The following is a 23,620-nucleotide window of genomic DNA, read 5'->3' as shown; positions in this document are numbered from 1 at the left end:
TGAAACAACTTTTGCCATCCTTATCAAAAAAAAAATCAGCTAACACCTTTTTGTTCCCGCATAGGGAGTAGGCGAGGCCATTTTAGCCCTATCTAACTTTTCCAGACTGAGTGGACAGTTCAATCTCCACTGGTAGCCAATCAGAGATAGCTGGCTATCACTAATTAATCAGTACACAGTGAAGAAGGCAGCTAGCACGTGCCGCCATCTCATGGTCCCTTATCCTAACAAAATATTTTTAATGTCTGAAAATAGTGCAGGTTCGATGGCCGATTTTCTCGAGTTTTCAGGATGAAAAACCAAAGTTTTCCAGGAGAAAAAACCAGCTTGCCCATGCCAGAGATTGACTAACTCAGGAACCGGTCGAGAATAGGCTTAGAAAATGCTCCTCTGGTTAGCAACTAGATTCGAACCAAAGTCTTTCATCGTGCAATCAAGCACCATAGAATGCAAAGACCACTTCCACTGAGCTACACAGGCTCACCATCCTTATCAAAGTTTCTAAAACTTAAATTCATTTTTTAAAAGCACAAACGTTTCGTACTTCAGGCAAAGAATATGTACAAGAAATAATATTCTTTTGATTTTTATTTGACAAAAATGCATCATCATCAAATTCCTGCCATGTACCCACAAGGGGTGTACAGGATATGATAGTACTACATGAAAAATTTACATCATTAATAACTTCCTCTCTACAATTTTCCTACAAATCAGTCTGTTACTTGTCAAGACTCCAACATTAACAGATTTTATATTTATCGTCTAAGGCACTTTGTACCATATCAGTCCATCTATATCTTGGTCTTCCTCTGGGTTGTTTTCCCAAAAAAGTCTCATGCAGCCAAATATAGGGTATGGTGATGGATTTAGAGTAATCCTTGTGAGGGGGGGGGGTTACTGGTTTCAATATTTTTTGGATTTTTTTTTGGGGGGGGGTAGCCATTGGCTGAGAAAGTGTTGAGAATGTGGTTTAGTTCTGTGGTTAGGGCATTGTCATTCGAGCAGATAAGTTTAGCCCTGTTGTGTAGTGTCTTAATGACTCCATATTGTTGTGAGGGGGGGGGAATTGTTGGTGAATGTATCTGCCTGTATGGGTGGGTTTTCTATATACTGAGAAAACCAAGGTTCCATCAGGTTGGCGGGTGACTAGTGTGTCTAAGAAAGGAAATAGAGGGGACAGCCATGGGTTCTCCACTCTCCCCACCCTTGGCCAACTTTTATATGGAATAGAAAGCCTTAAACTCTGCCCCACAAAAACCAACCATTTGGCTTCGCTATGTAGATGATGTATTCGCTATTTGGCCACATGGCTCTGATGCACTCCTCTCCTTCTTAACACACTTAAACAACCAACATCCGAGAATCAAATTCACCCTGGAAGAGTTAAAAAACAGCTGCATTCCTTTCTTAGACAATTATTTAGGATTTATTACTTAAATCCTAAAGTAGAATTTTAGGATTTACTAATATATCCTAAAATTTTACTAATTTTAGGATATATTAGTAAATTAATATTTACTAATATATCCTAAAACAATCATATTAGTCCCCCCCCCCCCCAATCTCCCAATGCATATTTGGTTGCAATCAAAGAACCGTTATGATATGTGGTGCATCTGCCGATATGCAAGGTTGGAACTGCCATGGGGCACAGTGCTTTTACAAATCCTGTCAGACTGGATTAAGGTGGAGGATGCGAGAGCATCCTGATTGTCTTGATGTGAAACAAAAGAAACTTATGGCATGGGAGCTCTTTCTCCTCTATGTGTGCATGTGTGTGTATATATAATATTCATCCAAGCTTGATTTGCTTCCTTAGCCTTAAGTAAAAGGCTAATTTTATTCCACTAATTCAAGCCCTACCCAAAAGCCTATGAGTTGTGGAAATACCTTCTGAATATGAATGCTGTGCTGAACAAAGCGGCCTTTTGCACCTGCCCAGTTTTTAATCCATCTAACTCAAGTGCTTCTAGATGTTTTTTCAATGTTTTGGGGATGGCATCTAAAGCACCTTTTATTACAGGAACAACTTTCGTTTTCTTTTGCCAAATTCGTTCAACTTAGACTTGCAACTCACGGTACTTTGTATTTTTTCAGTTTCTTTTTGTCAATTCGACTATCTCCTGGCACTAACATTTCAATAAATATATATGTGTGAACTTCATATATGTGGAAAATATGTCGGAACCTCACCATGACTTCTTCATACTTATGAAAAAGGTAGAAAGTTGCAAATGGTTTTTAATTTGCAGTATACAGATCTTTTGAAAAAAATTTACACTGTGAAATTTTTTTGTAATACATATAATGTTGGAAGTTTTTTTCACTTGGTTAGACTATAAATTATATATTTACTTTAATCCTTTATCCAAATGTAAGCAAATAAAGTTTGTGCCTGAAGTATCTTTAGCACTGGGGCAACTCGTGGTAAAAGTGGTATAAGTTCTCATCACTTGCTTAGTATCTCCCATAATGCAAAGTGCATCTCCTTGCGGACATGTATAATGCTATGTATTAAGGGAAGGGCCATACCGGTTTCAACCTTTATTGAGGTCTCATCAGTGGGAGTCAGACCCAGTGGTGGTGATATCAAGGTGGAAGTAATGGAGAAGTCATATTTACCTATACAAGCTGCCAAAAGGTGTCATCCCTTATTATTAAATTACTCTGGATTAGAGAAAGATGTTGGAAGTTTTTTCACTTGATTAGACTATAAATTATATACAGTCAGGTCTCTTTTTATGCGGTAGATACATTCCACAGAAACCGCATATAAAAATCGCACAAAAAAGACCTAACTTATGTTCAAAAATTAAGAAAACATTCCATACTTTTCTAAAACCACATAAAACCGAAGCAACGAATTAATATAAACCTAAAATCGCATAAAAAGTTTATAAAAATTCAGGAAAATAAGAATGCTTAAGTTTGTTTTAACGCTTTATTCATTTAATTTTATTGGAAAGTAACTTTTTTTTACATTTCTTCATCAGAATTATCGTTGCTATTAGACAATATTCGGCAGTGTTTGCGAACTGATGCGAAATCACTTTCATCACCAGAAGAGATAGTCAGCACATCAGACCTGTATGGTAAAGGCAATGGTTCATCACAAATAATATTAGTTTCACCCTTGTTTGTGCTGATTTTTTTCTTCTGACAATGTAATCAGTGATTTAACTTTGCGATGATGATTTTACTAATTTTTTATACAGCTCACGATATCCAGAAATACAGTTCAGCTCACACTGGAATTTAAAGGCTCGTTCAGAATTTGTGTCATTAACAAGAAAATGATTTTATATTTTTTTGCACAGTTCAAGACCTTCTCAAATTATATTTGCAGTGAGGGGCACAGGTTTTTATTCTGCTTCACTATTGTTTTTTGCATCTTCGAAGATATCTAAAGTTAATCGATATCCAATAATATCATCATCACTTAAGGCATTATCCACAATAAGATCAAAACCTTCACCAATTTCATGTGCCAAAGTAATGATTTCAGCTGATAACGTAGATGTTTGAATGGTTGCACAGTTTGCAATACATCTAGACCAAGTTACTTTCCAGCAGGCTTAAATTTTGGGGTCTTATCTTAGCGATAGTAGGTGCAACATGATTAAAACAGTCCAAAATAGAATTTTTTTTTCAAAATTCAGTTACTGTTAATGATTCATTTTCTAGTTTATCCAATATAAATTTAAAAGTGTGTTTAACGTAATATTTTTGAAAAGTAGCAATTATGCCTTGATCTATGTCTAAATAATGCTTGCTGTATTGGGTGGAAAAAACATTACCTGCACATTTAGATGTTCTAAATGCGGATGACTTGGTGCATTGTCAACAATTAATAAAACTTTAAAATCAAGAGCTTTTTTCATTTATCTTTCCACTTCTGGTACAAAGCAATTATTGAACCATTCAGTAAATACAGCACTTGTTACCCAGGCCTTTGTATTAGCCATCCAATGTACTGGCAGCTATTTTAGATCTTTGCCTTCGATTTACTAGGAGGGGTTTCAACATTCGATCCCCCTGATGCATTGCTACAAAGTAACAACATTATTCGATCTATGCTTGCTTTAAACCCACTTGTTTTTTTTCTCAGACTTTGCGATGTAAGTTCGACTAGGTATTTTCTTCCAAAACAATCCTGTTTTGTCAGTGTTAAACACTTGATCGGGACAATATCCACCATCTTCAATCATGAGTTAGCCAATAATTTTGGCTAACTTCTCTTGAAAATGTTTGGCTGCTTCTTCGTCTGCTGTTGAAACCTCGCCTGTAATCTTCACGTTATGAAATGCATTCCTTTTTAAAAATCGGGTAGCTATCCTTTGCTAGCCGAAAATTCTTTATCAGTCTAGGAAGCGGAAGCAGATGGCTCCAACTGCTTTATCTGTTCATAAAACCGAAGAGCTTTTTGTTTAATTAAATAACCACTTATAGGAATTCTTTGAGTTAATTCTTCAATCCAAATTACGAGTGCTCATTCCGTTTTTTCTAGTAAAGCTTCTCTTGAGTATGATGATAATTTGGCACTTAGTTTTGTGCCAGAAATGACAGATTTTCTTATTGCGACTTCAATCTTTTTAATTGGTCTTATAGTAGATTCACCTAAATTAAAATGTTTACTAATCGCCGTAGATCCCTCTCCTTTTGCTAAGTGATGTGAAATTGCAATTTTCATTTACGAAAAAAAGCAATTTATTTGGTGCTTTTGTTTCTCCGTTGGGCCAAATTAAATCTTTAAAATAAAAATTAGCAAAATTTAGACTTACGATAATGAAAAGACAAACACTTACTCACATGCAAAATTAAACTTCACGGACACTCACTGCTTACACGTTACTCACGTTATGCCAGAATGTGCTGCTACGTGCTGTTCATTATGTACAACGGGGAAACCCCGAATTTGCATGAAATATGCACCACATAACTTCAAACCACATAAAAAAAAGATATGCATAAAAAGAGAACAGAGTGTATTTGGTTTAATCCTTTATCCAAGTGTAAGCAAACAAAGTTTGCACCTGAAGTATTTTCAGGACTGATATATAATCAGACTGCACAAAATATATGAATCCCCTAATAATGTTACATACCAGTAACAAACCACATAGCAGCATAGTATAAGAGTAGAAAATCCATGCTAAATGACTATTTATGTATAATACTGGAAATGGGATCAACTATGGCTAATGTCATTAAAAGAGAGAAATGTATGGTGAAAATAAACTTACAAATAGGTAGATCATAAAAGAATGGAAATGGATAAAAGGGTGCAGTAATGAGTTTTATTTTTTCTGTAATGCAATGGTTGTGGAGTTTTTACTTTCCATAACCTCAGCTGCTATATCCCAAACATCCTATGAAACACTTTCATTCACCTTACATGATGGACTATGACAGAAGAGATGGAAAACTGTCATAACATGATGAATCATAATTCAAAATGGATGTGTTTGATGGCTGCCAGAAGAATGAAGAGTATATTCTTAATTCTAGTTTATTATTGTAGTAATAACAAGAAAAATTAATGCCAAGTGGTTTATAATCTAACATTCTGAGCATGCTTTGTTGCTTATGTTTTAGTCTATGGCAATGACTCGGTAAGTATCAGTATGATAATGCACTAGAGTGGTGCAGCGACGGCCAGTGAAAATTTTAAGTGGGGGGTGCTGCATATACAAAATAAAAAAAAAACATTATTTTTTCCTAATCAGTAACCAATTTATTAATAAATAAATTTACATATAAAAATTTTTTTTTATTATTAAAAATATTTCGCCCTCACCACGAACACACACCAATAATAAAAGTTTCATATCTCACAGAAATAACACAATTTATCTGTAGCAACACTGCTCAATGAGCAGTGTTCAATTCACTTGTTAGTACAGTGACAAGCACAAACTAATATCGGCAAGTATAGCTGCAATTGGCCGAACGCAATAATTCTGACAGTGCGTTAGATCACACTGCATTTGTTTCGTGTATCGATAATTGAAAAAATAAAATTCTTTTGATAGTTTCAACAGTGACACTCGTCATAATTCAGTCTTGTATATATAATAAATAAATAATTATATGTTATTTTAACAGAATAAAGTAAGATTTACCAAATATATTTCACCCTCACCACGAGCACGCACCAATAATAAAAGTTTTGTATCTCACAGAAATAATACACGCATGCATACAATTTATCTGTAGCGACTCAGAGAGCAGTGTTGGATTCACTTGTTACGTGCAGTGACAAGGGAAAACGAATATCGGCGAATCTAGCCGGAAACTGATCAAACATGATAATTCCAACACTGCGTTAGATCGCAGTGCATTTGATTCGTAATCTAAAGCGTTAATTGAACAGTTCCAATTATTAACTATTCAATCAATGTAGAAACATAAGCTGTAACCTTTAACATGTTGTATTGCATTTATATAATGTTGTAAGCATTGTTATTATTTATAAACACAAACAAAATTTAAAAAAATTTTTTTTCCTTTGGGATACTGTAGTGTCGCAGTGCTTATGTACAAGCTGCCACTGCTGCGGTGACATGGTTTATAGAAATTGCATACAAATTTTACAAATGTCTACAAAGATTGTCTTGGTTGGCACTAATGATCTGAGAGGCAAGAAGTATGTAAAGGAGTTGTTAGATAGAGCAAAAATGAAGAGCGAGCAGGTGAAGATTATAAGTCTCTTGCCATACTATGATTGAGAAGGAGCACATTGATAGCCAATGAATCCATATGCAGGTTGTGGAAAGAATGATGTGGGATTTATATAATGTTGACAGACTGCATCTAAATGGTTTTGGTGTTAGATATCTAGAGAGAGAGAGGCCTTTGTTCACAGAGCATGGTGAAGCACAAATCAAGAAAACTTAAGCAATTAGGTTGGAAGCAGTTTGTGTGTGAGCACCCATTAGGTGAACGAGTGTGAGAATGACCAAGTGTGGAATCTAGTCTCTCAAACAAAAATATTGAATAGGGTAGTCAATTCAGGAAGTAAGAGTGGTTTTGGGTCCTAAAGCGATGCTGCAGCTTCTATATATACTAATGTCAGAAGTATCAGGAACAAGAGGGAGGAGTTTGTCACTGGTTAGTGCGACCTTGCCAAAAGTTATAGGCAGTAGTGGGACTCTTGACTAACTGCAGATGATCTAGTTATAGGAATAAAATGTAAAAGATTTATTATTTTTAAGGAAGATAAGATGGGGAAAGGGGTGGCTGTTCATTTGAAACAGTTTGGTGTGAGATCAAAACCAGTAAGACAAAATATACAGTTGGTTGCTGCTATAGGCCTGGGGGATTCCAGGGATGTTCTGTTCTGGAAAACATGCAAAGGCAAACTGGTACATTAAGTGCAGGCTGATTGATCATTATGGAAGACTTCAACTATGGATATATAAACTGGAAGGAAAAAATATCACATGGAAGGAAACTGAATTTATACACCTAATAGATAATTACTTGAAGCAGCATGTGATGAAAAGGACTCAGGATGTGATAGGAGGTGTCCTACACAAGTCAACCACATTGGCTCTATGGAAAAAGTCACCAAGCAGTCTTAACTTAGGAAATTGTACAACATGAGGAATATTCTATCAGAGAAGAGTATATATGTGGAACTATAAGGTAGGTGATTATGACCAGCTTAGGAGGAAGCTTGAATCTGTGCCATGGCATAAAACCCTGCAAGGGAAGGATGTTAGTAGTACATGGGAGATAGTAAAAAGGCATCTACAGGAAGCAATATCAAAATGTATATCTAAGGTAAGGAGAAAATGCTGTAGGGGGTATATAAGGAGAAAGGTGACCAGCATGGTAAGGAAGGCAAAATCAGATTACCAGAAGAACATAGCCAAAAAGGGGTCAAAGGAAATCCCAAAGAGTTCTTTCACTATGTGGTGAGTAAGAGGAAGAATGACTATGGAAGATTAACCTTAATGAGTGCTGATGGTGACAAGGTGACAAGTACATAAAATAGTTGAGTTACTGAGTGACCACTTAGCAAAGGTATATCATCCAAGTGAGGTAACTGCAGTGACAGACTGATGTGGTTAAGAAGTGAATGAATTGGAGGTTCTTAGGATATTGCAGAATCTCAATGTAAACACAGCAGTGGGATTAGACTGGATATCAGCTTGCATTTTATGAGACCGAGCGGTGGAACTGGCTATTTAATTTAAGTGTCAGTTCTGGCCAAGTTTCAAAGAAGTGGAAAGATGGCAAAATAATACCTTTGCACAAAGGAGGTTCTAAGTTTTGTACATAAATGATATAGGAAATAACCTGAAAGGAAATGTTCAGTTGTTTGCTGATGATGCAAAATTCGGTAGAGAAATAGTTAATTAAAGCAATGTGGACAGCTTGCAGGATGATTTAAATAGGACGTCAATATGGGCAAAAGATAATAGGTGTCAGTCTAATGTGAAGAAATATAAAGCTATGCATTTTGGGATAAATAGATTACAAGCTGTGCAATCTATTTATCCCAAAATTGATGGAAATGTATTCCAGGATATAGGTGAAGCTAGAGATTTAGGGTGGTGGTGGTAGACAGAATTAAAGTTTAGAGGACATATTGCTAAAGTAGCTAAGGTTACTTCGCTGTTGAAGAACACACTAACAATTATAGATTATGATGAAAAGCCAAACGGCTGTTTTTTTCTGGCGAGGTTGATATGTTAAGGGGATAAAAATCCCTTATTGTTTTTCAGCCAGTAAGCGAAACTAAGATCGAAAACTACGATCTGAACGTTTCATGCCGACGAACTTACTGGCTGAAAATAAGGGATTTTTAAACTTGCGCCTGGATCCGCCGACAGTTCGTCGGCATGAAACGTTCAGATCGTAGTTTTCGATCTTAGTTTCACTTACTGGCTGAAAAACAATAAGGGATTTTTATCCGCTTAACAATTATAGATTATGTTGTTATTCCTCTTTATAATGCCTTGATACACACATCTGGATGATTATGATCAGGTCTGGTGTCCTGGGTTTCTTGGGAATGAGGAAGTGGATTCAGAGTCAAGTAACCAAGATGATGAGTGGTCTGTGGAGCGTTCCCTATGAGGATAGACTGAAGGTGTGTGGATTGCAGAAGTTGGTTGATAGAAGAAAAACAGTGGATATAATAGAAACATTTAAGTTGCTTAAAGGGTTTTATAGGATTGATGTAGGTGAAATGTTTCAGTAATTGGCTAGAGGGGCCACAACAAGATGTTCCATGGAAGTTGAATAAAGATGTGGTTAGTAGAGGGTGCAAGGACTAGATTTTTGCTTGGAGAGTTATGAATGAATGGAAGTGGTTGCCAGAGTCAGTTGTGAGTGCTTTGTCTGTTAATGGGTTCAAGGTGAGGTATGACAGAATGGGTCTGCTGCGACGAGTCTTCAGACTCCATGGAGGTGCCTGTATAATAATAATAAAAAACAAAACTGCAAAAATTTGTCTAGCCAGCATAGATTCCCACTTCACCATAGAAAATTACTACCATTTTGGTGGAGGACCGAAATACACTATTTTATTATTATTAAGAGACCTCCAGGGAGTCAGGGACTCATCGGGGGAGGCTACATATTACATGCACCAGCTATCATACTTATTCTTGAATTCATTCACACTGCTTGCACTCAACATTCAATGGCAATCCATTCTAATCACGAACTACCCCATGAGAGAAAAATCTAGCCATCACCCCCTTTCTTAGCGACATTCATTCTCAGGTTCCAATGATGCTCTCTTGTCCTTTCCCCACCCTCCATAAATTGAAAAATTCCATCAACTGAAATCCTGTATGACCCTTTCAGAAGTTTGTAAGTCTAAATCAAATCACCCCTCTTTCTCCTGTTTTCTAGTATCAGCAGTCTACAAATTCTCACTCTGTCTTCATAATCAGCATTCTACAATCCTGATATAATTTTAATCACTCTCCTTTGCACTCTCTTCACTATATCACAATTACAACGGAAACCAGACCTGCGTATGACCAATAGTCCAAGTAAGGTGTTATCAAGGCCTTATAAAGAGGCAAAATGCCATCCTTATCTTTACATGTGAACGTTCATTTCAGCATTGCAATTATCTTTTGAGTTGTATTTGCAATCTTTGCTACATGGCCTCTGAACTACAACTTCCTATCGGTGAGATCTTCAGCCTCATCAGTTTTTTCTAGCATAATCCTACCAATATAATATGACATTGGATATCTAATCACGCCAAAGTGAATGACTTCACATTTACTGACATCCATTTTCCCATGCCCACTATTCAAATATTTGAATAGTGGGCATGGGAAATACAAAGCCTATTCAAATCATTCTGCAAGCACTGCATATCAGCAGCATTCCTTATTACCCTACCTATCTTTGCATCATCAGCAAATAGCTGTATGTTGCGTGTCAAATCCTTTCCAATATCATTAATGTACAGATTGAATAACAGTGGACCAATCACTGATCCTTGTGGTACACCACTGGTTAATTTCATTAATCTTTGTACCAGTTATGGGCAGTGCTGCCCTTATATCTCGTCCAGACTTGATATAGGCATAAGCCTTTACAAGTGTTTACAATATGTCTATTCTAGTTATCATTGTAGTCATTCTTTGGTGGCAATGCCATGCCACCAGTGTGCCCTGTAGGGCCCCTCAAGGAAAGAACTTTTATACCTTCTGTGTAAGCCCAAGCCGTTTTAAGTCTTTATAACTATCTGCCTTCCATATGCCATGTAAAGAGTTGGTGGCGCTGGGTAAACCTCGGAGTTGTCCCATGCTTCTTCCGTATCTCACTAACTAGATCTTGGTTATTCTTATAATAGTTTACCTTATTATTATGGCTATAGGCTAGTGGGTGCCCCTGTTCCCATCACCTGGGCATCAATTGCCCAAACATCATATCTCTTTTAATCACTAAGTCTGGCTTACGCAAACCTGCAGAGGTCCTATAATGTGGTTTCACCGTGGTCTCCCAACCTTGTTCTTAAAGCGGTTGTTCAGAATGGAGACCACGACGTCATGCCTCCGCATACGGACCCCATGGGTGCAGAAGCAACACTGGGCTATATGAAACAATGTCTCACTGTAGTGGTATCCAGCCCTACAGTTTGAGTTGTCACTACCCCATTGAGCTGTGCAGGCTCGAGTGAGCAGGGCATTGATCCTCGTCCTGATAAGGTCAGGACTTTAGCCCACCTAATCTTCTTGTATTAATGGGCTATAGAAAGTCTCTCTGCAGATAGGGGAAGAAGATAGTTCTAATTTCACAATTCTGGACAGCTGCAGGCGTGGGATCAGCCATCTAAGTGATGTAACCCTGAGCACGCCATCCTTCACCCTCGAATGGAAATATGCAGTAGGGGTGTCAGGCAGCAGTCTGAGCCATGATCTCATGGCTTAATGGATAGCCTTATCCATTTGGGACAGTACTGAGATATATGTCCTACCAAGCACCAACTTGTGATAAAAGCAAGGTAGGAGATAGTGGGAAAGGAGAAACAGTCTTTGCTGGGGCTTGAGAAAAGCTTTCTTCAAAGAAGCAATCCCAGCTTCTAGGATAGAAGGGACAGAAGACCTTCCCTTTGGAGGTGAACATGATACCGAGGTATCTCCACTCTTCCAGGATGGTCAAAGCATGCAATGGCCTCCCATGCAGGGAAAACTCTATAGTCTCAACCTTAAGCTTCTTGTCATGACCAGAGGGGCAAAAGGAAATAGAGAAAAAATCTTGCAGACTTACATTTCCCCATAGACCACTTTTCGATATCTGTCAGTCAGCTATCCACTTATCCATGCATGTGCAATGGAATTACCATATACTCTTTACATTCTTGCAGAATCTTTCCTGTTCTGAGACTCATTAAACAGCCTAGTCAAAGGAATAGCCAGTTCAGCTGAACACTCTTTTAGTACATGTGCGGATATCCCATCAGTCCCTATTGTTGAATTCTTATTTAGTTTGTGCAATAGCTTTAATATCTAATCCTCATACACCTGAGTTTCTTCATTCAGTGAGGAGGTAGCAGTGAGTTCAATGTTGCATATACCAGGTTGATAGCTTTTAACAAAATGGGCACTCATTAGTTGAACAACCTCTTTTGTATCTGTAACCTTCATGACATCTGCATTTAGAAGAGTTATTCTTTCATATTCATTCTTTCTCTTACTTGCAGCATATCAATACAATTCTTGTAGGTTGTGTTTAGCATGCAGAGCCAGTTTCTTTTTATACTCAGACTTTGCTTTCCATACAACAGTTGTGACTATTCTAGCCTGCTGCTTATAGTGTTTTCATAACAGATATCATCCTTATGCATACAGTATTCCTTCCACATCATCCTTTTCTTATGAATCTCATGCTTAATAAGATTACACACCCATTTGACTCCTACCCTATTTATTCTTTGAATTCTCAGGACACATTCTCATATCGCATCATTTAAGTACTGTTTAAATGCTTCCCATGCACTGTTGATAATCTTCCCAACCAGCAACTGATCTTATTCCACTGAACCTAGTATACTCATCAATTGGTCATAAGTGAACATTCATAATCTTAGTTACTTTCCAAGTGAGTACTGCATGATCACTGTCACCTGCTAGAGGCAGAATAGTTACATCTTTAACAAAAATGTCCTCTGAAATTTACAATATTTACAGGGAATTATATTCCCTGTAAATTTGTTAGATTCGATTATAATGTCACACCCATGAATTTTTTAAAATAATTTTTTGGCAGTTTATTTGAAATAGTCAGGAACTGTTAGAAATATCAAGAAATTCGCAGTGAATGTAAATCAGATAGGGCAAGTGTTGCTGTCAGGGCATGCATTGATTAGTCACACGAAAGAGAGAGAGAGAGAGAGTAATGTGATTTTCTATGTGGTGCCTGAAACAAAGAATTTGAGTGCATTTTTAACAGATGGAGGTGAGTAGAGACTAAGCAGCACACACTCACTGGCACATTCAAACTAGCTAAAACTTGTGCAAGAATTAAAGCTGTACAGGCTCTCAACAGCACAGCACTACTTTTACTCAGATTATTTGCAGCCAAAAAGGGTAGTGCAGTTAACCTTGTGGTTTCCTATTTAAAGTATACATTTTTGGTCGTTTTATAATAGAAATACAATTTTATTAACACAGACCAGTATTTTACAATAAAAAACATATATTCAAACCTACCAGTTTCGCCTGCAAACTGTCTGGCTTTTTCAAGGTATTACGGAGATATGAAAGTTAGTAAATGCAAATTAAAAGGAACATAAAAAACGTTGTAAACCAAACTAGTATCTATGGTTACACGTTTCGCGTGACAGAGATGACTTATTGTTCTTATTCATTATCATGCATGCGTGTTTGTTGTAGACTTGTAATGTGATTACTGGCTAGCTGTAGTTCAGATTGATTGAGAGAGAGGATCAAGTTTTTCCACGAACTGTTTAGAATTACACCCTGATTTCTGTTGAGGTTTCCGCCGGTTATTAGTACTATTGTGGCTTCCTTAAATACACAATGCCTGTAGTTGTCATCGAGATATGGCATGGAGCTGTTTTGCCAATCTATCGTGTGGTTAGACGTGCAGAAATGATGTGCTAAGCCGGAAGAGATGCTTCTGTTATGGTTTACATCACCAACATGTCGTGATCTTCAAACCAACCACCAACATCAGACAAGTTTTAGGATCTCCAAAAGATAAAGTTCCATTCTACAAATATCCAGGAGTATATTACATTCCCTGCTCCTGTGGTCTTGCCTACATCGGACAAACTTCACGAAGTTTAGAAATTAGACAAAAAGAACATGTTGGTGATGTAAACCACAACAGAAGCATCTCTTCCGGCTTAGCACATCATTTCTGCACGTCTAACCACACGATAGATTGGCAAAACAGCTCCATGCCACATCTATGACGACTACAGGCATCGTGTATTTAAGGAAGCCACAATAGTACTAATAACCGGCGGAAACCTCAACAGAAATCAGGGTGTAATTCTAAACAGTTCGTGGAAAAACTTGATCCTCTCTCTCAATCAATCTGAACTACAGCTAGCCAGTAATCACATTACAAGTCTACAACAAACATGCATGCGTGATAATGAATAAGAACAATAAGTCATCTCTGTCACGCGAAACGTGTAACCATAGATACTAGTTTGGTTTACAACGTTTATTATGTTCCTTTTAATTTGCATTTACTAACTTTCATATCTCCGTAATGCCTTGAAAAAGCCAGACAGTCTGCTGGCGAAACTGGTAGGTTTGAATAAATGTTTTTATTGTAAAATACTGGTCTGTATTAATAAAATTGTATTTCCTTGTGGTTTCCTGTTAGACAACTGAAATTATTATATTTTTTAAAATTGATATTTATTTTTATCATTCTCAACAACTTGAAACAATGGTGCCTTAGACAAAACAGATGAAGGTGAAAAAAAAAAAAAAAAACAGCATTTTGCAAATTTACATGCCTTTACATCTTGGAAACTAAGGACTAAAGTGATGTATAAATGGCATATTATTCATTTAATAAAGCAAGTTTTTTTTTATATAAATTTAATGATTTTTAATAATGTTACCTTACCACAGGATGGCCAATGAAATACCCTCACTGTATGCTAATGGTATTCAGCAGAAAAACTTATCTTGGAGAGATGTGATAACTAGTATCAGCATACCAAACGAATAAGAAAGGAAATATATTACATATAATACTAAGAAAATAACCCATCGACTTCAGTGGGTTAAAACATCAAACTGTATTGTGTAAATGTAAGCAACCCCCCCCCCCCACACACACACACATGCTCTCAACATTCCAAGTCACACTGTGAAGTATGCCATGGCTGGAAGCTCTCAGTTCAAGCTAAGGCACACTGCTACATTCCATTGAATACAAATTTTGACATGAATTACAGTTGTTAAAGAAACAAAATCATCAATTAAACTATCAAAGTCAAAGAGTGAGATGATGACAGAACTAAGAAATTTAATTGCAATTATATATTTGTATTTATTTGTTTAATTTTGTATAAATATAGTCCATTGTTTATTCTGCATAATGCTTTTAACTTCAAAAATTTCAAATTTCCACTGTTCTTCACCCCTCTCCTCCCAAAAAAGCCCATTTTGTGTCCAGCTGCACATTGTCTGAAAAGGTCTAAAGACTGAATGGACTTATACTGTCAATTCTCATAACAGAAAATGCTGTTATACTTAATAGAATAAACTACTGGAAATGATCAACTGAAGCCCAAAAAAATGAATGCTATTTTAGGTTGAAATATAATGGAAATTCTACTACAATATAACAAACTTTAGTCCCTAGAAGCTTGCTATAGCGAGGATTGACTGAATGTAATAATGCTGAATGCAACATTACAATAGTATAGAGCTTATATTAGAGTTGAATGCAAGTACGAGGGTGGTCTGAAAAGTTTTCGGCCTAACAATGAAAAAACAAATTTATAATTTCAAAATAATTTTTAATTTTCAACATAATCTCCCTTAAAACTAATATATTTATTCCAGTGATGCTCCAGTGCAATTATCCCATATTACTGAGAACCCCATAGTGGTTCTCAGTAAGATCTGCAAAATACCCCTCTACAGCTGAGCTGCAATAGTTTCTTGATTCCAAGAAAAATGCTGACCAGCGATGAAGAGTTTTAGTTTTGAGAAGAGACAGAAGTCAGAGGGAGCCAAATCTGGGGAATAGGGTGGATGTTCCAACAATTCAAAGTGCAGATCCCTTAATTTTCCCATTGCCAAAACATCTTTGTGGGGAGATGCATTATCCTGATGAAATATTTTTTTTTCATCTGCAAACCGGGTCTTTTCTCATGAATTTTTTTGTCTGGTCTGGTTAAAAGAATGGAATAATATTCCCCAGTTACTGTTTTACCCTTTTCAAGATAATTAATAAAAAAAAAAAAAAAAAAAAAAGGCCTTTAGCATCCCAAAACACCGATGCCATGACCTTTCCTGCTGATGGAACCGACTTTGTATTCTTTGGCACTGAATAACCAGCTTCTGTCCACTGTTTTTGACTGCTGTTTGGATTCTGGTATGTAATGGTGAATCTAAGTCTCACCCATAGTAATAAATTGACACACAAAATCAGTTTTATTCTTGTTAAAACACTCCAAGCACTGTTCAAAGACTTTTATGCAAGTGTGTTTTTGATCTGCTGTGAGCAAGTGCAGCACCCAACTTGCACAAAGCTTTTTCATTTGCAATTCTTCATGCAAAATATATCCTACACGTTCTTTTGAAATGCCTATAGTCTCAGCAATTTCACGCACTCTGACTCGCTGGTCATCCAATACCATATTGTGCACTTGATCTATGATTTCTGGTGTTATTACACTTTTTGGATGTTCTTCATGTGGATCACCTTCAAGTCTGGTAAGGCCAAGTTAAACTCAGCAGCCCATTTCTTAATTGTCGAAAACGAAGGAGAACAGTGCCCATAAACTTTTATGAACTTTGAATGGATTTCATTTGGCGTTAAACCTTCTTTTACAAAGAATTTTATAACTGCACGATACTCAATTTTATCCATTTCAAGTGATACAGACAACACTTTTGCTTCAGAAAGCTCTATAAAATAAACTACCTGATAGAATGACTTGCAATTTCACATGGATGCTTATGACAGATGTACCATCTTAGAAACAAAAATCTTGCCAATAGTGTTGCCATCTATGGTTGAGGCCAAGAACCTTTCAGGACACCCTCGTAGTTAGAATTAAAGGAAATATAGGTAAGTACTTTAAAGTGAAATCAAGATTTGGGACCATACATTAATTTTTTTTTTTCTGGATTATAATCAGTATAAATCATATCACAGTCAACTTTCACTATATAATGACCTAACAGGGACAAAGAGAAACCAAAAGGATTAGTTTGTTACAGTGAAACAGTTGAAATGTTTAATAAGAACCAAAACATGTAATATTTTAATAATAAGGTGTGACACCTTTAGGTAACTCATATATGGAAATATGACTTCTGCATTACAAGTTCTCCACATGACCCGAATTGTGACGACGAGGGGAAAAAAGATGGCGGCCCATGTGTTAGTGTTTCGTGTTGTGTATTAATGATGATGAATTGTAGAAAGTATTTTTAACTTGGGTATAGTTATGTTAAAGATACCAAGCAATTTTAAACCTGGTTTTACTCCATTTTTCCCAAGTAAGCAAACAGACAAAATGTCAAGTTTGCGCCTGCAATATATGCAAGACTAGCTGATCCCACAGGTAGTGCAAGACCAAGGCAACTCGTGGTAGAAGTGGAGCAAGCTCTGATCACTAATCTTAATATTTACCCTTAATTCCAAAACAAATCTCCAAGAAGGGAATGTATGATGTTTTGTATTAAAGGCAAGGGGCCACTACCCAGACCGGTTTCGACCTTTATTGAGGTCTCATCAGTGGGAGCCAGGCTAGAAATACCAAGATTTAGTAATGCAGAGCTTGTAAGTATTTTACCAAAACGAGTTACCATAAGGTGTTATAACCTTATTAAATAAAAATCTCAGGAGGAGATATAGATGTAGAAAGTATTTTTAACTTGGGTATAGTTATGTTAAAGATACCAAGCAATTTTAAACCTGGTTTTACTCCATTTTTCCAAGTAAGCAAACAGACAAAATGTCAAGTTTGCACCTGCAATATATGCAAGACTAGTTGATCCCACAGGTAGTGCAAGACCAAGGCAACTCGTGGTAGAAGTGGAGCAAGCTCTGATCACTAATCTTAATATTTACCCTTAATTCCAAAGCACATCTACCACGAGTTGCCTTGGTCTTGCACTACCTGTGGGATCAGCTAGTCTTGCATATATTGCAGGCGCAAACTTGACATTTTGTCTGTTTGCTTACTTGGAAAAATGGAGTAAAACCAGGTTTAAAATTGCTTGATGATGAATTGTGAATTTGATTGATATGTTTTAATGATTTATTTATGCTTATTCATTAGTAATAGTAGTTAATTGCTTGTAACCATAAACAGTCACTTTATTTTCCATAGTGCTTTATCCAGGTAAGTCATTTGTAATTACAAGGGCGATACGCTAGGCCTACTGCCACTAGTATCGCCATTGTTTCTTATAGTGACATTTTACTGCTGGTAGACACCTAAGAGTGTCTACCAGCAGTATTATTGTAATGGCAAAACTTCTGAATGAGACCAAATTCGAGGAAGTATACATGGAATTCCTCAGACTAGGAAAGCTGCTGAGTGATAATTAGCCAGGAAAAGTGAAATTGTATGACACATTTCTCCCCGAATGTGTCTCGGACGTCGCTGAAGATCATTTAGAATCTATGCCTTCTACTCCTTCAGACTTTGTAGAAGCGTGCACATGCAAAAAAGCTAAGAACAACAGAAGAACTGCCCAATGACAATACTGAAATGGAACAGGATTCTCAGGGTTCTGACGCCGCTATTTCTCCCAAAGAAAAGGTGCCTCCGATCATTCTTAGAGAAAAGCAGAAGTGGCCAGCTTTAAGATCCACAATGTCCAATCTGCATATTGGCTTCATTAAGGCCAAAAACATGGATGAAGGCATAAAGATCCAGCCAGCAACAGTGACAGACTACAGAAGGTTGAACAAAGAACCGGACGACAGAGGCATTCAGTATCATACCTTTGCGCTCAGCTCCGAAAAAAACTTAAGTGGTCCTTCGTGGTGTCTGTGAAGACATTGACTCAGCAGAAATAGCTGCTCACCTAAATTCTCAGGATCTGCCTCCAGTCAAGGTCAGCAGAATGTACAAAGCAGATAAGACTCCCATGCCATTAGTCCTTGTTGAGATTCATAAAATATACAAGGATATCTACAACTTAAAAACAGTCTGTGGTCTCATCATCACACCAGAACCACTCCGGAAAAGATCATTTTCTGGGCAGTGCCACAGGTGCCAGAAGTTTGGCCATACCCAGAATCTATGCAGAGCAGAATATAGATGTGTAAAATGTGGAGACATCCACCCAACCAATACCTGCACAAAGCCGAGGACCACCTCAGCCAAATGTGCCAACTGCAGTGGCCCTCATCCTGCCAACTACAAAGGATGTACTCAGCACCCAAAGAACAGACGGATGGAGGCAGTCAATCAGCCCTCCTCCTACAGTACAAGAACACCAGAGGCCCAGGCATCAAAACCAGAGACTCGATGGCCACAGTCGGAGACCTCCAATAATAGAGACACCCGAAAGCAAACAAGAAGTTATGCCGATGTAACCCATACAATTAGACCAATTCCAGAACAAAATCAACCAACAGCTGTTATTACGGCCTCACTAACAAACATGCTACAAAATTTCAGCCTATCTAACCCTACTGAAACCTCCATTAAAAGATTTCTTCGTGAAACGCAGGTCATCCTCACAGCTCTCATAAATGAATAGCAACAAACTCACTCCAGCATCTCTTCAGATAGTTGCTTGAAATGCAAATTGCCTCAAAAACAAAATTCTGGAACTCCGAGATTTCACATATAGATATCAACCAGATGTTATATTAATCAGTGAAACTGATTTAAGACACTCAGACAATCCTAAAATAAGGGGTTATCACCTATACAGAAATGACAGACTACTCTACAGAGGTGGCGGCACAGCCATCTTCATTAAAAACTACATTAAGCACCACTCTGTGAGCAACCCTTCAACAACTAACCTTGAGATCACTGGCGTGGAAGTAGTCACCAGCTCCACTGGCAAACTTAAAATCTACTCGGCTTACAACCCTCCCCAAAAATCTCTACTACACTCTGACCTAAATGCCATTTTATACGTCAGAGAGCCGACCATTATAGACTCCAAGCACCCTGCATGGAATTGCACAACCACCAACAAGAATGGTTGCATACTTTCCAATTACTTAGGATCAAGCAATGCTGTTGTGGCAGGCCCCACCGAACCAACTCATCTCAGTACATTTGGCACTACTGACATCCTGGATATAGCTATCCTGCAGGATATCAAACTTCAATACAGCATTACACAGAATTGGGTTGTGATCAGATGAACTATCATCTGATCACAACCCAATTCTACTACAGCTAGGAAAACAAGAATACCTGTCTCCTCCTTCTCACTCCTACAGAGCATGGAAAAGACTGTCAACAGCACTGAAGGATCATATTGGATCTGCTCCTCACATACGCATAAAAGTAGAAAGCCAGATCATTTGTCTGATGACATCATGAACTTGATCAGAGACAAAAACAGATCTAGGAAAAGATTCCGTAACACGTGTGCACCACAAGATAAAACAAATCTAAACAGATAAAATGGGGCAGTAAGAGATGCACTCAAAGCTCATAGAAACCAAGTATGGGATGAAAAGTTATCCTCCATTTCACCTACTGATCCCCCCAATATTCTCTGACCAGGGCCTTGCTCACACAGATGTAGACAAAGCAGAAGTTATAGCATACAATTTAGAGGAGCAATGCAGGCCTTCGTATGGAAATCTTGACTTTGACCACATATATAAGATTCACAGCAAGGTCAGACACTCACTCAAACTTTCTATCACCAGCACTGACCATATTGCACCAATATCACCTGCCGAGAAATATGACATTATTAAAAAATTAAAGAACAAAAAAGCTCCTGGGCCAGATGGCATTACTAATCGGATGATCAAACTTCTGCCCCGAAAAGCAGTAGTGCACCTGACCAGTATAATAAATGCAATTTTAAGATTTCACCATTTTCCTTCCACTTGGAGACTGGCTGACATAATTCCTATACATAAGCAGGCAAAGACCCACACCTACCGTAAAATTATCGTCCAATCAGTCTCATCTCCAATCTGGGTAAGGTTGCAGAGAATGTCATCCTCTCATGACTCCAAACCTCAGTAAATAACCTAAACATCCTCCCTAAAGAACAGTTTGGTTTTAGGCAACACCATAGTACTACCCAGCAAATCCACAGAATTGTCGAATACATCACCACCAGCTACAACATGGCGCCAGTACAAAGGACCTGTTTTCCTAGACTTATCCAAAGCATTTGACAAAATCTGGCATTTTGGACTCCTGCACAAACTTATCTCAGCCAGTATCTCACTAAAAATGGTTCATTTAATCCATTCATATCTTCAGAATAGATCGATGCAAGTAAAAATCAATGGTTCTACATCCTCCCAGCATCACATCTTTGCTGGAGTGCCATAGGGATCTCTACTGGCTCCATTGCTGTTCTCTATATACATGTCAGAAATCCTGCACAATCCAATGACTTCCATTTTAGCCCTGTATGCAGATGATACGGCAATTCTAACCAGATCTCTCAGATCTGGTTAGAAATGCCGTATTTCTAACCAGATCTCTCAGATCTGGTTAGATGGGGTCTAAATATGGTTAGATCTCTCAGATCTAACCGTATTTAGACCCCATTTCATTACCAGAAAATATTCTGAAGCTGGAGGGCTGGTTCTCTAAGTGGAGATTGGAAGTCAACCCCGAGAAAAGCTCAGCTGTTCTTTTCTCAAAAAGGCCAATGTCTCCTGTAGGAGATGTGTTATTATTCAATACTAAAATTCCTTGGCAGACAGAAACAAATTACCTGGGTATAATTCTCGACAAAAAGCTATCTTTCAATCACACACCAAGTCTGCGTGCACAAAGGCATCTAAAGCCATAGCTCAGATCTATCCGCTAATTAATAGAAATAGCAAGCTCAGCAACAGAATCAAATTGCAACTATACCAGATAATGATTCGTTCTATAATCATCTATGCCTCTCCAGCCTGAGGAGCCACACCTCTAATACTAACATTATCAAGATACAAAGAGTGCAGAACAAGTGCTTGAGAATGATTCTGAACGCTCCGTGGTATGTTAGAAACAATCAGCTTCAGAGATGCAAATATTCCCTATATTTTCTTTTTTCTACAATCCTTAGCATCCAAGTTTTTCCTAAAGATGTCCACACACTCCAACGATTTGGTTCAGCAAGCTGCAGCATACGAAGCAACGGACATATTCAAATATAGAAGACCAAAAGCTATATTAGCATCCCATAGCGATGCATAATCTCTATGCCCATTCAGGGCGAGCAAACTGCTCATAAATTTTACTCTCACTGTAACCATAACAGATAGCGGGGAATATGAGAAGCATATTGCTTCGCCCCTAAAGACATAAATGTCAATTGTCCACGTGACCCAAAATGTTGTATTCTATGTTATACATGAAACAAATCTCAAGTTCTAGAAAAGAAATCTTATTTCACTAGATGTGGATACTCATCTTGATAAATTTATCAATGATTTTTATGAAGGTATAGAATCAAAAGTTGATTTCTGTTTACATATCAGAAAACTAAGCTTGTGATATTTAATTTTTTCTTATGGTTTTTTTTAAAGAGAAAGTACATAATTGTTTAGAACTTCTAATCACAATTTTTAATAACCAAGTTTAGTGTTTCCAAACTAACTACTTCTGGCTCTTATTAAATGTTGCATGCCAGTTCTTGTTCTGTAGATTGTAACTGTTTAACCTCCCTTGGCTATGATATGCATATCCATGAGAAAAACATGGATTAGAATAAGATAGTTATATGTTTCATCAATCATGGACAATTTGGTGGTTAACACCAATGCATGGTTTACATGAACATAAATATTTCAGTGGCTGAATTCTCTTCTATTCTAGTAAATGTAGGAATTTCTGAATTGTTTTAAGCAAGCGCAAGAAATCTAAGCATGGAGCTTATTGTGCTTAACATAGTTTCCTTGCTTGTTGGTTTGTTTATTAACAGTCCATTCTATTTATGATAATATCAACTTTATGATTTACCATAAAGTCAACATTAATTATGCTTGTGATTTCAATAGCATCCGAATATTTACAGAATATAAAGAAAATTAGTGTACATCTGATTTTCTTTATACATCTGATACACCCCCTATCCTCAAATGTTAAGGCATACTCATGATCTGAATAATATTTTTTTTCAGGGAATGAGGATAGGAATGCTTCACTACTGAACTATGAAGATGCCTTTTTTTTCACTCAAGAGAGTAACATTTTTATATGCAAAATATGAGCTACAACTATCAAAAACTAAGGACATGAATACCTCTTCCTCCTAACTTGAACAGTGAACCCATGCAATCCTGTTAATACCTGCAACACTAACTTACTGATATGGCAATGTACCATCAGATGTCTACGAGGTCTATACCCAATCTATCTCTCCATATGCTACTATTCTTTGATATTTGGCACAAATCATGTGCATAAAAAAAGAACAGGAAAAATCTATACCTTCTCTGCATATGCTAAGTTCACATCATTCACTGTTTAATAGGACTGTAACAGTGAAGATGTCAGAACTAAGAAGAAAAAAAAATGATAACTCTAAGCTGACAATTCAAGTTGATAACTGAAAGCAAGTCCTAGCTTTTAAACATTTACAGGGGAAAGAAAAAGACTGACTATACTCACCCTAAATACAAATCCAAAATTTCTTGCTGCAGATGTTAAGGCAGATTCATCAGGAGACTGGGCTTGATAATCAAGAGTTCCTTAATGAAAAGAATAAAAATATCACAGAGGAAAATCTTCTTATTTTTTTTTTAA

General features: G+C 37.2%; 1 protein-coding gene across 3 annotated transcripts in view; it reads right to left on the bottom strand.

Annotated features, from left to right (window-relative positions):
- The window catches only part of LOC150105831 (phospholipid-transporting ATPase ID-like), a 311,509-nt gene that overhangs the window by 99,531 nt on the left and 188,358 nt on the right, over positions 1–23,620 (bottom strand). For all 3 annotated transcript variants that reach the window (XM_090394368.1, XM_090394369.1, XM_090394370.1), the window contains one exon: positions 23,486–23,565. In XM_090394368.1, the coding sequence (XP_090250494.1) occupies positions 23,486–23,565 (80 nt within the window). The remainder of the gene's footprint in view (positions 1–23,485; positions 23,566–23,620) is intronic.

The sequence above is a fragment of the Typopeltis vanoorti genome, chromosome 6 (assembly GCF_054136105.1).
Source record: "Typopeltis vanoorti isolate ZY-2024b chromosome 6, IOZ_Tvanoo_1.0, whole genome shotgun sequence".
Taxonomy (NCBI): Eukaryota; Metazoa; Arthropoda; class Arachnida; order Uropygi; family Thelyphonidae; genus Typopeltis; species Typopeltis vanoorti.
This window is presented reverse-complemented; position numbering and strand designations above follow the sequence as displayed.